At 46.3% G+C, this 15,764-nt stretch overlaps 1 protein-coding gene across 1 annotated transcript; it reads left to right on the forward strand.

Annotated features, from left to right (window-relative positions):
* The first annotated feature begins 783 nt into the window (after nt 1-783).
* Nucleotides 784-15,439, forward strand: LOC310696388 (perilipin-3-like). Its single transcript, XM_083481864.1, has 8 exons — nt 784-1,463; nt 5,069-5,152; nt 6,496-6,682; nt 7,496-7,572; nt 8,594-8,879; nt 10,440-10,642; nt 12,108-12,233; nt 14,376-15,439. The coding sequence occupies exons 2-8, from the start codon at nt 5,087-5,089 to the stop codon at nt 14,814-14,816; spliced, it is 1,386 nt and encodes a 461-aa protein (XP_083337990.1). The 5' UTR covers nt 784-1,463; nt 5,069-5,086; the 3' UTR covers nt 14,817-15,439.
* Nucleotides 15,440-15,764: the final 325 nt, after the last annotated feature.

The raw sequence follows: 15,764 nt of genomic DNA on the forward strand, positions 1-15,764 counted from the left end.
CAGAAGTGGCTTAGTCATGCTGGCCACATGACCCGGAAGCTGTACGCCGGCTCCCTCGGCCAATAAAGCCAGATGAGCGCTGCAACCCCAGAGTCGTCCACAACTGGACCTAATGGTCAGGGGTCCCTTTACCTTTACTTTTAGTTGTTCTAGTATGGGGTATGTTTTTGCTGGTGCTCCTCAGCAGGTACCGCAAACACTTAGCTTTATTTTTATTACTTTTTTTTTTTTACAAAGACAAGCCTTTAACCTTCCTAGAAAAGGCTTCATATACCAGTTGCGCCATTTCCTGCATTCGGTGCGGGAATTTTATTTTCAGTATAAACAGGACTCTATTTTTGAACATGTACACACACCGCTTTTAATTTTTCTCCCAGGTGTGGAGGTGAGGAAAAAGGATAACTGGGACATTTCGGGATCAAATCAGAAACTGGGATGGCTTCTGTAACTCTGGGACTGTCCTTGGAAAATTGGACACTTGGAGGGTATGGGACTGAGCTATAAGTTAAATGGAGTTCTGTATAACTTCCCATCTCCCTTTAAGAGTGGGGGGGGGGGAGCTAATGTTGCTGCAATCAGGCATAGATAGAAAGCAGGTGGGAAGGGGTGGTTAACCCTTTTCCTGCTGCCAGTTTCAACTCCTTGTTTGATGGGAGATATTTACTTGGGAGTAAGCACCAATGAGTAAGCACGCGGGTGGCGCTGTGGACGCGGGTGGCACTGTGGGTTAAACCACAGAGCCTAGGACTTGCCAATCATAAGGTTGGTGGTTTGAATCCCCGCGACGGGGTGAGCTCCTGTTGCTCGGTCCCTGCTCCTGCCAACCTAGCAGTTCGAAAGCATATCAAAGTGCAAGTAGATAAATAGGTACCACTCTGGCGGGAAGGTAAACGGCGTTTCCGTGCGCTGCTCTGGTTCGCCAGAAGCGGCTTAGTCATGCTGGCCACATGACCCAGAAGCTGTACGCTGGCTCCCTCGGCCAATAAAGCGAGATGAGCGCCGCAACCCCAGAGTCGGTCATGACTGGACCTAATGGTCAGGGGTCCCTTTACCTTTAAGCACCAATGAATTTACTTCTGAGTAAACAATCCATAGAATTGGGCTGCACATTTACTTGGCAGTAAGTTCCACTGAACTCAGTGTTACTTCTGAGTAAACAGTGCATAGGACTGAGCTTTCCCTTCATCGGTGCCCAATGGATGCAAAGTGTAGTGCGAGACAGTGTCAAATTTCTGAGTCATCAGTTGCCAGGTAGAAAATGACCCATCACAGAGTCAACCCACCCTCCTTCTCAAGAACAGCCACTGATCTACACAACCCCATATTTGCTGTGGTGGGGCATTTCTGATTGCTTTCTTGAGCTGTCACTCAAGCGTGGTCTGCTTTTGGATGACATCATCACAGGTATATAAAGAAGAGCTCTGCAAGAGAATGTTTGGAAGGTGGGTCTTGGGTATTTTGTGGTAAGTTAACATGTTTGTATGTTGTCTTTTGGAGTCCTTAGCTAGTTCTCTGTGTGCTTTGGTGATTCTGCAGCAGGGAAAACCAGGTTGTTGTTGTTTTAATTGAATACATGTTTAAGGCTGGCTGCTAAAATGGCATTAATTCTATAGAAGTTAAAATGCCACACCCTGGGGCTGGATGGCTAGGGAAGCAAGATATAGGGTGTGGCAACCTTTATGTGTACAATATTAAACACTGCAGGCAATGACTTGGTTTAGCCTTGAGGCCGTGCCTCTCCACTTTCCATTCATCCCCTCTGCAGCAATTAACAGGTGACTGTGTTTTCCCCATGCTATGGAAACCTTGTTTGTTAATTCCTGCATTTCAGCCTGCTCATATGTAGTGCCAGATTTGCATATAAGCTAAACAAGCTGTAGTTCGGGGCCCCCCAAAAAATTAAAGAAAAAAACACCTGGATGTTCATTTCCAGAATATAAGATAAACAACAAATAAAATAAAACCTACATACAGCAACCGTGTTTTGTGCTGTGTAAGCTCCTATGATGTAAGTAATGGACCCCGCCTGCTAGCCTGCTCCCTAAACTATCACTGGTTTGCTCATTTCTATATATAGGGTGCCTACATTCTGCATGTGCAAATGGCTTTAGATACCTATTAGGTCCATAAATTATATATTCAACACAAAAAACAGTGACAATTTGTTGTTGAGAAAGGACAGCTGGCCATATAAAGGGCCCCATTGCCTTCAGTAGCTTAGGGCCTCATCAAACCTAAATCCGGCCCTGCTCATATAAAGTACAGCTACAGGAGTCGTCTGAAAAGCTGGCAACCTTTTTTGAGACCTCTGGGCAGAGAGGAAACGCCACTTGTCACACTTAGCTAGGAGCTCAATACTCCACCCATTTTGCTTGCTTGCCATTTTGCAAGGCTTTAGTTGACCCCAAATAAAGGCATTGCTCAGCTGTGGGTTTTGGAGCCTCTCCCCACTTCCCGCCTGCTCTCCTTTTTTATAGGCCCATATGGCTGCTTATACAGTGGTACCTCAGGTTAAGTACTTAATTCGTTCTGGAGGTCCGTTCTTAACCTGAAACTGTGCTTAACCTGAAGCACCACTTTAGCTAATGGGACCTCCCGCTGCCGCTGCACGATTTCTGTTCTCATCCTGAAGCAAAGTTCTTAACCTGAGGTAATATTTCTGGGTTAGCGGAGTCTGTAACCTGAAGTGTCTGTAACCTGAAGCGTCTGTAACCCAAGGTACCACTGTACTAACTTTTTTAAGGGTTCCAGTTACAGATAGGTAGCCGTGTTGGTCTGCCATAGTCAAAATAAAAAATTCCTTCCAGTAGCACCTTAAAGACCAACTAAGTTAGTTCTTGGTATGAACTTTCGTGTGCATGCTATCTGAAGAAGTGTGCATGCACACGAAAGCTCATACCAAGAACTAACTTGGCTGGTCTTTAAGGTGCTACTGGAAGGAATTTTTTATTTTTTAAGGGTCTGTGACAAGCATATGCATAACGCTACCATGGCCAGGAAGCTTTGAGTGCCACCAGGTGTACACTTAGGGGAACTGCAGCAAATCCTAGGTTTGCCTCTGCTTTATGCAATATGGCATATTTTTAAAAAAACAACAACATAGAATCGGAAGGGACCCCAAGGGTCATCTAGTCCAACCCTCTGCAAGCCAAAATATCTCTGAGCTAGGCTTTACTAACTTTTTTTGCAGGGGAAAAAAAGTTTCAAGTACTGTGTTTGTGCTCATATTTTGAGTAGGTATTTAATTAAAGCCATCTTGCCTTTAATTTAAAGATGGGATAAAAATTCAACAAATTTGAGCTGGGGGAAAAAAAACCCCAAACCCTAGATGTGTTTTTACTCTCGCAAGATTGAATGTATTGCCCTCGGTTGTATATAAGGGACGATTCCAACGGATTGCACACGAAAAACGATTATGTCCCTATGGAGATGGCAGTACCGAATCCATACTTTATAAAGACTTGAGGAATGAGATTATCACCCCTCTTTTATTGTCCATTCTGGGTCACCCAACCACTGCCACAGTGTCCTTTCTCTTGGCAGACCAAGATGAGCAGGTGACAGCAAAGGTTGCAAGGTTTTTAGCTGGGGCAATCAGAATAAGATCCACTGTTGGACTATTGATTCAAAACCCTAAAATGTATTTTATATAATTGACTTGTTATTTCTATTCTTGTTTTATTGCTATGGCCGATGGCTGACGTAAATAAGGATTCATTCATTCATTCATTCTTCCATTCAAAATCAAACTCTCCCCAACTCCTGCAGTAAGAAGTTCCAAACACCCCACACTCAGACTAAGTAACAAAGTTGTGGGAAGACCACAAGGCTACCCAGCTTTGTGTCTTTTGTCTTGAATGGCACCACACAGGCCTTGTCTATGAAAAGCAGCAAAGGTGAGTTTAGAATCCTAGAGTTGGAAGAGACCACAAGGGCCACCGAGTCCAACCCCCTGCCAAGCAGGAAACACCATCAGAGCACTCCTGACATATGGTTGTCAAGCCTCTGCTTAAAGACCTCCAAAGAAGGAGACTCCACCACACTCCTTGGCAGCAAATTCCACTGTCAAACAGCTCTTACTGTCAGGAAGTTCTTCCTAATGTTTAGGTGGAATCTTCTTTCTTGTAGTTTGGATCCATTGCTCCGTGTCCGCTTCTCTGGAGCAGCAGAAAACAACCTTTCTCCCTCCTCTATGTGACATCCTTTTATATATTTGAACATGGCTATCATATCACCCCTTAACCTCCTCTTCTCCAGGCTAAACGTGCCTGGAGTTTAAATTGTGGGTTCTCCGTTACAACTGTGAAAGTAGGGAATCATAGAATCGGAGAGGACCACAAGGGTCATCTAGTCCAACGCGTTGTAATGCAGGAAACTTTTGCCCAACGTGGGGTTTGAACCCACAGCCCTGAGATTCAGAGTCTCCTGCTCTACCGACTGAGCTATGAAGACTTCCTTCTCAGTCACAGTGCGCCAGTTGTGGGGTCCTTCGTCCAGCAAAGCCCAAGCAATTCTTTTCTCCTACAGAAGATTTGGAGAAAGAGAGTTAAGGGCAGTTAACTCTTCTGGAAATAAAACAAAGGGAGCTGTTGTAGTTCTTCTTTCTTTTTTAGAACTCTTGCATGCTTTATAGGTACTGCTTTATGGGAAATTATTTTGCATGGCGTATATCTTTTAATTGCTTCGGGAGTCCCACCCGATACAGCTTATGCACAATACACTTAAAGCTGCGTTTAAATTTTGGGAGCTGTAGTTTCACAGCACCCTTAAGAAACCATAGTTTTCAGCAGTGCTTTTTTCTGGGGGGGTGTGCAGGGGTATGCGTACCCCTAAACATTTTGTGAATCTTTGCACTTTTGTTCATTTACTGTATTTATTTCCCCCGATTTGAACTATAAAATGGTGATTTTCTTGAATCAAAATGAGAGTGCCCCAAACATCTTTTTTTTAGAAAAAAGCACTGGTTTTCAGGAAATATTTGGAGGAAATGGTGTGCTTTCAATATATGGTATGGACACACCCGGTCTAAGAGAGGATAGGTAATGTTGGTCTTGCTTGTTCTTTCCAGAGCAATCTAGTTTATGCCATGGCATCAGAAAACAAAGACATGGCAGCAGCTGCTTCTGACTCCAAGAACAATGAAGATCAGCAGGTGAGTAGATCTTGGTGATGGTCATTTGATGGGAGAAACCATTGATGCTCCGAGTTGAGCTCCAAAGCAGACATGTCATTCTGCAGTACATAGGACACTCCTCCCTCTGCCTTAGGAAGGCTTTTGCCTTCAGTCTGCTGAGTGGAGTAGCAACAGCAACACAGCACAAGTTGTTGCACATCTTAATATTGTGCAGTTTGAAGCGGCTGGAAAAATAAAAGTGACTCCTTTTGGAAGGAGTCATTGTCCAGGCCCATAAAAATATTATCCAATCTTTACTAGCATAACTCTTTAAAAAACAGAACATAAGCATTAAAGATACCCTTCCAAATATCCATACAATACCTTGTGCTTTCCAGCGCAGGCTCAGCATCTTAGAAAATATGGAATATAGTCGTACCTTGGTTCTTGAACGCCTTGGGACTCGTATGTTTTGGCTCTTGAACACTGCAAACCTGGAAGTAAGTGTTCCGGTTTGCGAACGTTTTTCGGAAGCCGGATGTCCGATGCAGCTTCAGCTTGAGTGCAGGAAGTTCCTGTAGCCAATCGGAAGCCATGCCTTGGTTTTGAACCATTTCGGAAGTGGAACGGATTAAGTTCGGGAACCAAGGTACCACTGTAATCCAAACAGACCTATAAACAAAGGTCTCTCGTTAACAGCATCCAATTCCCTGGTGCTGTTTTCCTTGAGAGCTTCATTTACATCTTCCGTTCTCTGTTGGGATCAGAGAAACAATATCAGCCACCACCCTTTGAAGATGGCAGATTTGCAATTCAACACCTTTGCACCTGATCTAAGGTTACAGTAGTTTAGAGCAGGCTTCCTCAAACTCAGCCCTCCAGATGTTTTTGGCCTACAACTCCCATGATCCCTAGCTAGCAGGACCAGTGGTCAGGGATGATGGGAATTGTAGTCTAAAAACATCTGGAGGGCCGAGTTTGAGGAAGCCTGGTTTAGAGTAACAGAAGACAATCAACAAATATTCATCAACCCATTGAGGAGTTCAGTGTCCTTTTGAAAACAACTGGGGAGAAACCCCAATGTTAGCCATTTTCCATTTTAAATCTTCATTAATACACATACATCTTTCATTTCTGTGTGAATTAAAGCAATTATACTTAACACAGATGAGTCAGACAAGAACTGGCTAGATTCTGCCTTAGCAACAACATCTAGAGGACCAAGGCTTCTTCATTCCTAATCTACAGAGTTTCGTTCCCTTAAACCCATGTACACCCAATTCCGCTGGTCAGTCACATATCAAGAGAGGGGTTGGTTTCAAATGGAGTCTTTGTTGACTGCCCCCTGGCCTTGGGTTGCTGACACGTTCCTTTGCATCTAGAACCTGGTGAGCAGAGTGGCCTCGGTTTCCCTGAGTGCTGCTTGCGAAATGGTCTCCACCACATACTCTTCGATCAAAGAGAACATTCCGGTCTTCAAATCTTTCTGTGATGCGGCCGAGACGGGGATGAGGACAATTGCTTCGGCCACAGTCAGCAGGGTGCAGCCTCTTTTCAGCAAGCCCCAGAGTGAGTAAATGGCCGGCTCTTTGGGATGGGGAGAGAAATTCAATTCTGTTCCCATTTAAAGGCAAACTAACAATTTTTTGCATTTTCCGAAACAATACCTGAACTGAGACACAACCGTCTTTCAAAATTGCGGCATATCCAAATTTTGCAAGCCCCCAAGATGTGTGTCCAAAAGTGTATATTTTGTGGTAAAGCATGCATATAAATGCATATATTAGTGCGAGCGAAATTCCAAAATATAGAGAAATTGCTTTGCAACCATGTGTATGTTAGGCAAAAGTAATAGGAGAAATTTGCCCAGTGATGCTGATGGATTTTTTATGAGAACTTTTAAAAAATAAGATAAAAAACTGATGTGGAAATGTAGGGAATTGAACTTAAGATTGAAAAAAAAAATGTGAAACTGCAAAAAACCCAAAATGAATATATTCACCTATCCCTACCCTTTGTGGAGTGTTTTCCAGTGTCCCCATAAGTTCATGGTGGTGGTAGTAAGTTCCACAGAGAGAAAAGGAGAGGAAATTAGCTTACAAAAATCTAATGACCACATGAAATTTTACCTTCTGTTGCAGAACAATATTAAACGCTCAGTGAAACATCACAAAACAAATGTCATTGTCAGTATATATAGCACATTTTCCACAGGGAAACATGCTCAAAGCAGTTCACACAAAGATCTAAGTCCAAATACAATAAAACAATAACTGTACATAACATATAAGACGTAATAAGAGCATCTATTGTTGGTGCAACTGTCTAAAATTGCACTGTGCCAACGACAACTATTTATTATCTATTTTTTTTAAAATACAGCAGCAGATGTGCAGAACAGCCGAGATCTGGACAAAGTGGAGGAAAAGGAATTGATAGTTCAAGGACCAGCTGATCAGGTAACCACTGTCCAGACTTCACCTGGTCCCTATTATGAATTTGTCCATCTGATAATGGGGTGGTCCTGATGGCTAGGAGGTTAACAAAAGAACATGAATAGTCTTTGGAGGCTGGAAGACTCTCACTAGGTGATGACCTTCAGCCAGCATAAGAACCTATGGGTCTCCAGAGGTTGGCTGTGCTACAGATCCCATAATCCCGGTCCATTGGCTATATTGGCTGGGGCTGATGTGTGCTGGAATTTAGCAGTGCCTGGCAGTGCCTTAGGTTCCCCATCCCTGAGTCAGGAGGAGTTGTTGTTAATCAACCTCAGGCTGGAGGACAAGAGCTGTAAGTTAAGCAGGACTCAGTGGAGAGGCTTTAGGCTTCACCTTGCTTCTAGGAATCTGATGTAGATGTCCATCTGTTTCTACTGGGCTCTGGGTGCCTGATGTTTATTTACAGATGTGCACCAGGACGCGGGTGGCATTGTGGTCTAAACCACTGAGCCTAGGGCTTGCCGATCAGAAGGTCGGCGGTTCGAATCCCCACGACGGGGTGAGCTCCCGTTGCTTGGTCCCTGCTCCTGCCAACCTAGCAGTTCAAAAGCACTTCAAAGTGCAAGTAGATAAATAGGTACCACTCCGGCGGGAAGGTAAACGGTGTTTCCATGCGCTGCTCTGGTCCGCCAGAAGCGGCATAGTCCTGCTGGCCACATGACCAGGAAGCTGTACACCAGCTCCCTCGGCCAATAAAGCGAGATGAGCGCCACAACCCCAGAGTTGGCCACGACTGAACCTAACGGTCAGGGGTCCCTTTACCTTTTTACTCGAAGTCTCCTATGTATTCTCTGCCAGAAAACTGAATCCTGTAACACTTTCCCCAAATACCTTCCTGCTCGGATGTAGGATGCATGCAACGTGGTCCATCATTGAAGGCTTATCTGTGGGCAGCAGACGAATACTGAAAGTTTTAAGAGCTACTTTCGTGAACAAGTTTTGCTAGGTTGCCCCAATGCTGATTGCTTCTCTCCCTCCCTAGGGGAGCCCAGATAAAAAGGAGACGGTGTCATCTACGGAGACAGTTCCAGCAGCAGCGGTTTGCCAAACAGTTGCCGAAACAAAGGACGTTTCCCCCGGCATGCTGGACCTGGTTAAAGAAGCTGTCCGAGGGAGTGTTGAGATGACCACGTCTGCGCTAACCAGCGGCATGAACACTGTGATGGGCTCCAGCATAAGCCAGATGGCCTCCAGTGCCGTTGAGGCTGTGATGGGGAAGTCTGAGGAGATGGTGGACCACTACCTCCCAATGTCTGATGAGGAGCTAGGTCAGTCGACGCTTGTCTGTTAGCTGCCTCTACCTGCGCACGAGTGCCCGGTGGTCTGTGCCGTGCTCATGCATGTACATCAGTGTTATTTAGTCTTTTCTGAGCACAGTTGTAGAAGGGACGTGGGTGGCGCTGTGGGTTAAACCACAGAGCCTAGGGCTTGCTGATCAGAAGGTCGGCGGTTCGAATCCCCGCGACGGAGTGAGCTCCCGTTGCTCGGTCCCTGCTCCTGCCCACCTAGCAGTTCGAAAGCATGTCAAAGTACAAGTAGATAAATAGGTACCACTCTGGCGGGAAAGTAAACGGCGTTTCCGTGCGCTGCTCTGGTTCGCCAGAAGCGGCTTAGTCATGCCGGCCACATGACCCAGAAGCTGTACACCGGCTTCCTCAGCCAATACAGCGAGATGAGCACCGCAACCCCAGAGTCGGCCACAACGGGACCTAATGGTCAGGGGTCCCTTTACCTTTAAGCACAGTTGTAGAAGAACTACGCTGAATTAGCCACACAATGTCCACTGCTGTGCCGATTCCTATTGCAAGGTCCCCCACAATCTGAAAACTAAAATTCTCCATCCGTGCAATCCACATTCTGCACTAAAACAGAACTGAGCAAATGTGTGTATTGTTCTGTGACTTTCCTGCTGTTCTCCAGCTTTGCTTAATTCGTGGGTGGGAGAGCTCTTTGGAAGCCAGAGGGAGGCGTGGTAGCAAATGTCAATAGGCCTTGCCTTAGGAGGAAATGGGTAATCAAGCTCATTCTTGTAATCTCAGTCTATCTGAAAAGTTCAGTATGTGAAGAGGTTTGAGCTAGTTGCTCCTGCTCATACCGCATGGCTCTCACCAGCCACTCTAGAATTCCTATACCAACAATCTAGGAACTTTTACCACTTTGTAAGTAAACTAAGTTTTGCTGCATGTGCAACTATTCAAAAGCACCTGAATCTGACCTTTCGAGAGTTTGTAAGTAAGCCATTTTTAACTTGCCAAATGTGCGGTCTGTCCCTGTGCTGGGGGAAGAGGGAAACTTTGGAAAGAAGCTTCTAACAGGCATATTGGAACTTGCTTTGAAGGACATATTTTAAAGCTTTAACAGTCTAGATTTCTTTACCTTGCTGCATATTTTGTGACTTTATATCTCTGCTGGGGTTCTCCCACCCAAAAGTACTTGCCCCGAACTTGGATCTTGGAATGCAGGAATTCCAGGATGCATATGTATACAGTGGTATCTCGCAAGACGAATGCCTTGCAAGACGAAAAACACGCAAGACGAAAGAGTTTTCCGTTTTTTGAGTCGTTCCGCAAGACGAATTTCCCTATGGGCTTGCTTCGCAAGACGAAACGTCTTGCGAGTTCTTGCAAGTTTGTTTTCTTTTTCTTAAAGCCGCTAAGCCGCTAATAGCCGTGCTTCGCAAGACGAAAAAACCGCAAGACGAAGAGACTCGCGGAACGGATTAATTTCGTCTTGCGAGGCACCACTGTATTTGCACCGACGATATTTAGGGTGTTCTGCATATTTCCAGGGCTTGCTAAGTTCTAAAGTGTGTAATGCCTTCCTTTCAGCTACTCTTGCAGCTGCTGTGGAGGAGCCAGAGACCTCTTCTTCCATTGAGAAGCAAAGGCAGCAGCGGAGTTACTATGTGCGCCTGGGTTCCCTCTCCAACAGGGTGCGCCAGAGAGCCTACCAGCACACTCTGGGCAAGCTGCGCCAAACCAAGCAGAAGATGCAGGAGACTCTGTCCCAGCTCCAGCAAGCAATGGACTTGGTATAAGCACTTTTCTAGTCTCTGGTAGTGCTTGCTCTAGGTCAACCTTCTCTAACCTCTGCTGTTGCAGACCGCAACTCCCACCAGAGCCACCTGGCATGGCTGCATGATACATAGGCTGCTGGTTGTGCTGGTTGATGGGAGTTGTAGTCCAAAACAGCCCCAGGTTGACAAAGGCAACTCTGGCCCTCTGGGGTTATTGGAGTTTTTTTGGAAAAATGTGCTGGGTTCAGTTGCACAATGCACATACCTTTAGCTCAGGGTTGTCAATTCCAGATGTGATGTCCACCAGCCTTGATAACTTAAAAGAGGACACTGCAACTTTAATAATAATAGTTTAATAATGATAATTTATTATTTGTACCCTGTCCATCTGGCTGGGCTTCCCCAGCCACTCTGGGCAGCTCCCAACAAAGATTAAAAGTACATTAAAATGTCACACATTAAAAACTTCCCTGAATATACTTAAATCACTAACTGACCATTGAAGCTGAAGGGGGTGGGTCTGTCTGTCCAGATGTGGTGCCCCTGAACACCAATGTTGTGGGACATAATGGGTGAAGGGTGGCAACTTTCAGGTCCTGCTCTTGAGCTTTCCAGAGGGGCTTGATCTACACTGACCTGTTTAACATTATTAGAACGATATTAGATATATCATTCTCAAACGTCACAGGGCATACTTGTAAATTAAAGCGGTTTTCTTACCTTGTCCCCCCCCCCCCCCGGTCAAAACGCTGCTGGTAGATCAGCAGCACCCTCTGGTGTCACATTTTAATAATGCATAAAGAACATTAAATGCGGTACATCTGATGTCCACTTGCATTACCACAGTCCTTCCCTAGGTAAAGGTAAAGGGACCCCTGACCATTAGGTCCAGTCGTGGCCGACTCTGGGGTTGCGGCGCTCATCTCGCTTTATTGGCCGAGGGAGCCGGTGTAGAGCTTCCGGGTCATGTGGCCAGCATGACTAAGCCGCTTCTGGCGAATCAGAGCAGCGCACGGAAACGCTGTTTACCTTCCCGCTGGAGCGGTACCTATTTATCTACTTGCACTTTGCCGTGCTTTTGAGCTGCTAGGTTGGCAGGAGCAGGGACCGAGCAACGGGAGCTCACCCTGTTGTGGGGATTCGAACTGCCGACCTTCTGATCGGCAAGTCCTAGGCTCTGTGGCTTAACCCACAGCGCCATCCCTTCCCTAACCCCTCCTTAATGTTAAAAACCATGTGTGCAAATCCACCCTGGGTGTCAGTTGCCTGATCAGCAAGGTACGCCATGTTCTGTTGCCTAAGCAGACTGGTTCATTTTATTTGTGTGGCAAAAGTACCTCCCAAAATGTGAGATGTGATTGTCTTTGGGAGAGTCAGTCCCATTTAGCTTCATTTGAGAGACTTTCTGCTTTTTACTGCTTCGCTTGGAAGTATCTCTCTTTTCTAAATGTTCTTAATGTTCTCGCTGCTAATTTCCTAGATTGCATTTGCCAGACACACAGACCAGAAAGATCAAGGCGGGCAGGAGGAACTGCGGCAGAAGTGGTTGGAGTGGAGTAAGAACCAGTTGAGACAGAGCGATTCCACTGGAGAGAACACAGCAGAGGTATGTTGTGTTCTTGGCTTCCTCAAAGTATTTCCCAGAAAAGGGCCCATGGGGACACAGGATGGCTTGCTCTTGTGACAAAGCTCAGCAGACCATAGCCTGGATGGGGCGCCCCTGCTAAGTAAATCATGGTAGCATAGCTGTCAACTTACAGATTTGAAAATAAGGGACCAGCAGCCTCGAAAGTAAGGGATCAGCAGCCAAAATAAGGGTTTTTCCAGGCACAGGTATGTTCAGCTTCTGCGAGCCAAAGGCAGAAAGCCCAGTCAGCAGCCAAACGAAGCCTCAAGCGGTGGTTCCCACAGCGCAGCAACCCAGCAAAGGGGATGCAGCAAGGAAAACCACCGTCACCTCTCCGCTGGGAAGCGCTGAGCAAAGGCGAGTCTCCAGGCAACGCGGCCGATTTGATCGGCACAAGGCATGCAAGCTCCATCCCCCAGTCGTTCTTAGACTCCTTATTGGGTGAGCAACACAGCCAAGCAACACAGTTGGAGCCTCCCTCCTCCCTGGCCGGCAGGGAGGGAGGGAGAGGAGCTGCTTACTTTGAAACCTGGGAAATTTAAGGGACAGCAGTGGGACACAGCGCTGGGATAAGGGACTGTCCCGCCAAATAAGGGACGGTTGACAGCTATGTGTTAGCTAAAGGGAGATCAGGATGAATAACAATATTCTCATATTGTTTGGGTTTTGGAGAGCGTGCCTGAATCACAGGTAGGGCAAGAGCCGCAAAAATAAAACACAAAAATACAATATGGTCTGAACGGAGGATAATCAAACTACAGTGGTGCCTTGCAACACGAAAAGAATCCGTTCTGTGATTCTCTTCGTCTAGCGGTTTTTTCATCTTGCGAAGCAAGCCCATTGAAGGATTAGCGGATTAGCACTATTAGCGGCTTTTAGCGGCTTATCTGCTGATCGGATCAGCTGATAAGCGGCTTAGCGGCTTAGAAAAATGGGGGGGAGGGAAAAAAACCAGCAGGAACTCGCAAGACATTGTCATCTTGCGAAGCAAGCCCATAGGAAATTCGTTTTGCGAAGCACCTCCAACACGGAAAATTCTTTTGTCTAGCGAGTTTTCCGTCTTGCGAGGCATTCGTCTTGCGGGGCACCACTGTATCAGCACCAGTTTTAAATGGAAGTTAAAGTTTTTGCTTACTTTATGATTTGTGTGGATGGGAAAAAACGTAAGTGAAGTTCAGAAAACGACAAGAACTGAAGACTTTCATTGCAGTGCTCTCAGCTGACCAAGCTCTGCTCTGTGCCATATCCAAACCCCATTGCCTGGTGCATCTGCTGAAAGTTTGCCATCCCTGTCCTAACTACAATTAATCCAGAATGTGGCCATATAACGCTGGTCCTGAAAGACCTAAATTGGCTCCCAGTACGCTTCCGAGTACAATTCAAAGTGTTGGTGCTGACCTTTAAAGCCCTAAGCGGCCTCAGCCCAATATACCTGAAGGAGCGTCTCCACCCCCTTACTCAGCCTGGACACTGAGGTCCAGCTCCAAGGGCCTTCTGACAGTTCCCTCTTTGCAAGATTGAGGTTACAGGGAACCAGGCAGAGGACCTTCTCGGTGGTGGCACCTGCCCTGTGGAATGCCCTCCCACCAGATGTCAAGGAAATAAACAACTGCCTGATGTTTAGAAGACATCTGAAGGCAACCCTGTTTAGGGGTGTTTTTAATGTTTGATGTTTTATCGTGTTTTTAATATTCTGTTGGGAGCCACCCAGGGTGGCTGGGGAAACTTAGCCAGATGGGCGGGGTATAAATTCTTCTTCTTCTTCTTCTTCTTCTTCTTCTTCTTCTTCTTCTTCTTCTTCTTCGTTGTTTTGTTGCTACTACTGTTAAGTTGTGGGTGAACATATCAGACGACACAGCGATTCTTCAAACAGCTCTTGTTTATTCACAGGCCAGGACAGAACTGAACTGAAGGGTTCAGCCAGCCTGCTTATATAGAGCTCCAGAACAACATAATTGTAACAACTTTCTGTAACTATCCAATCACTGAACGTCACTTTCGATCCCTTATTTGCATATGTGGACTTGAACTATCTACAGTATCCCCCTGCTGGCCCAGGGTGAGAACTTCAGTACATAACAACTCCTACTATTATTATTACTAACACCTCTTTCTCTCCAGCAGATGGAATCCCAGGCTCTAGGCATGTCCCGCAACATTGCCCAGCAGATTCAGGCTGCCTGCCAGAGCCTCCTGGCCAACATGCGGGGTCTCCCTGCAGCCCTCCAAGAAAAGGTGCAGCAAGCTTACAGCTACATGGAGGAGCTACAGGCTGCTTTTTCCAGTGCCAAGTCATTCCAGGAGTTTCCGAGTGGCCTTTTGATGCAGCGCCAGGAAACAATGGGCAAAATCTGGCAGGCTGGGGACGAGGTCCTGGAGTACGTGATGCAGTCCACTCCTCTGAACTGGATTGTGGGGCCCTTCTCCCCAGAAGAGGCCTCTCCTCCTGAACCTTTGGCCGAATCCCAAGCAGCAGAGGTGGCTCCATCTGTGAAGGAATCGGAGGTAGATGTGCAAAGGATGGAAGTGCCTGGATCCAGTGCTTTGAACGATCAAGCCTAACCTGCAATCCGTGGCCAAGATGCTTCAGTTTTTCCCAGTTACACAGAGCTCAGCAGTGCTCAATGTTGTTGAGGCCTCTTGTTGTTGCAGAACTTGCTAACTAAAATGTGAAGCAGTGCAGTTCTCTTAGCAGCTTGCAGGTGACAAAAACTGTACCTCCGAAACAGTTTGGCCCATCTCCTATGGCGGTGCCAAGCTGACCTCTACAGAGGCTGCTCAATGCAGTTTTCCAGCAAAGCATGAAACCAATCTCAACAGGGCACAAATGAATGGATGCTACCTGACTAAGGACTGGTTCAGGGTCACTTCTCCTGCTTGCATTAATATCTAGAAAAGGATGCATCTAGACCAGTGTTTCCCAAGCTTGGGCTTCCAGCTGTTTTGGGACTACAATTCCCATCACCCCTGACCACTGGTCCTGCTAGCTGGGGATGATGGGAGTTGTAGTCTGAAAACAGCTGGAGACCCAAGTCTGGGAAACACTAATCTAGACGTTAACAGCAAACAGCTGGTTAGCATCTAGTTTTAGCCCAGGACGTCTTTAGCTGGTGTTGACTAGGACTTACCTATGCCTCATAGAATTTATGGTGATCTGTTATCTTTCAAGCTTCTTGACCACTGAACAAAAGTAAACACTTCATGTCAAAGATAAAGTAAACCAATTTGCATCTCAAACTGTGGCTCTGGATTTTTTCTTCCCTGTCAGAGAAGTGCCTTGGCACTGCTGCTTAAGATCTGGCTTTTGGTACTAGAATATAAGGGATGTGGGTAGTGTGTGGTCTAAACCACTGAGCTTCTTGGGCTTGCTGATAGAAAGGTCAGTGGTTCGAATCCCTGCATCGGGGTGAGCTCCCGTTGCTCTGTCCCAACTCCTGCCAACCTATCAGCTCTAAAGCACGCCAGTGCAAGTAGATAAATAGGTACCACTGCAGCGGGAAGGTAAAAGGC

The sequence above is a fragment of the Podarcis liolepis genome (assembly GCF_965112155.1).
Source record: "Podarcis liolepis genome assembly, chromosome: 17".
In the NCBI taxonomy this organism is placed as follows: Eukaryota; Metazoa; Chordata; class Lepidosauria; order Squamata; family Lacertidae; genus Podarcis; species Podarcis liolepis.

What these genes read in the sequence shown, in the direction of transcription:
- LOC310696388 (XM_083481864.1), top strand. Translation starts at nt 5,087, where the DNA reads ATGGCATCAGAAAACAAAGACATGGCAGCAGCTGCTTCTGACTCCAAG. An exon ending in AGAACAATGAAGATCAGCAG is followed by an intron (nt 5,153 to 6,495) that starts GTGAGTAGATCT and finishes CTTTGCATCTAG; the next exon opens with AACCTGGTGAGCAGAGTGGC. An exon ending in AATGTCTGATGAGGAGCTAG is followed by an intron (nt 8,880 to 10,439) that starts GTCAGTCGACGC and finishes CCTTCCTTTCAG; the next exon opens with CTACTCTTGCAGCTGCTGTG.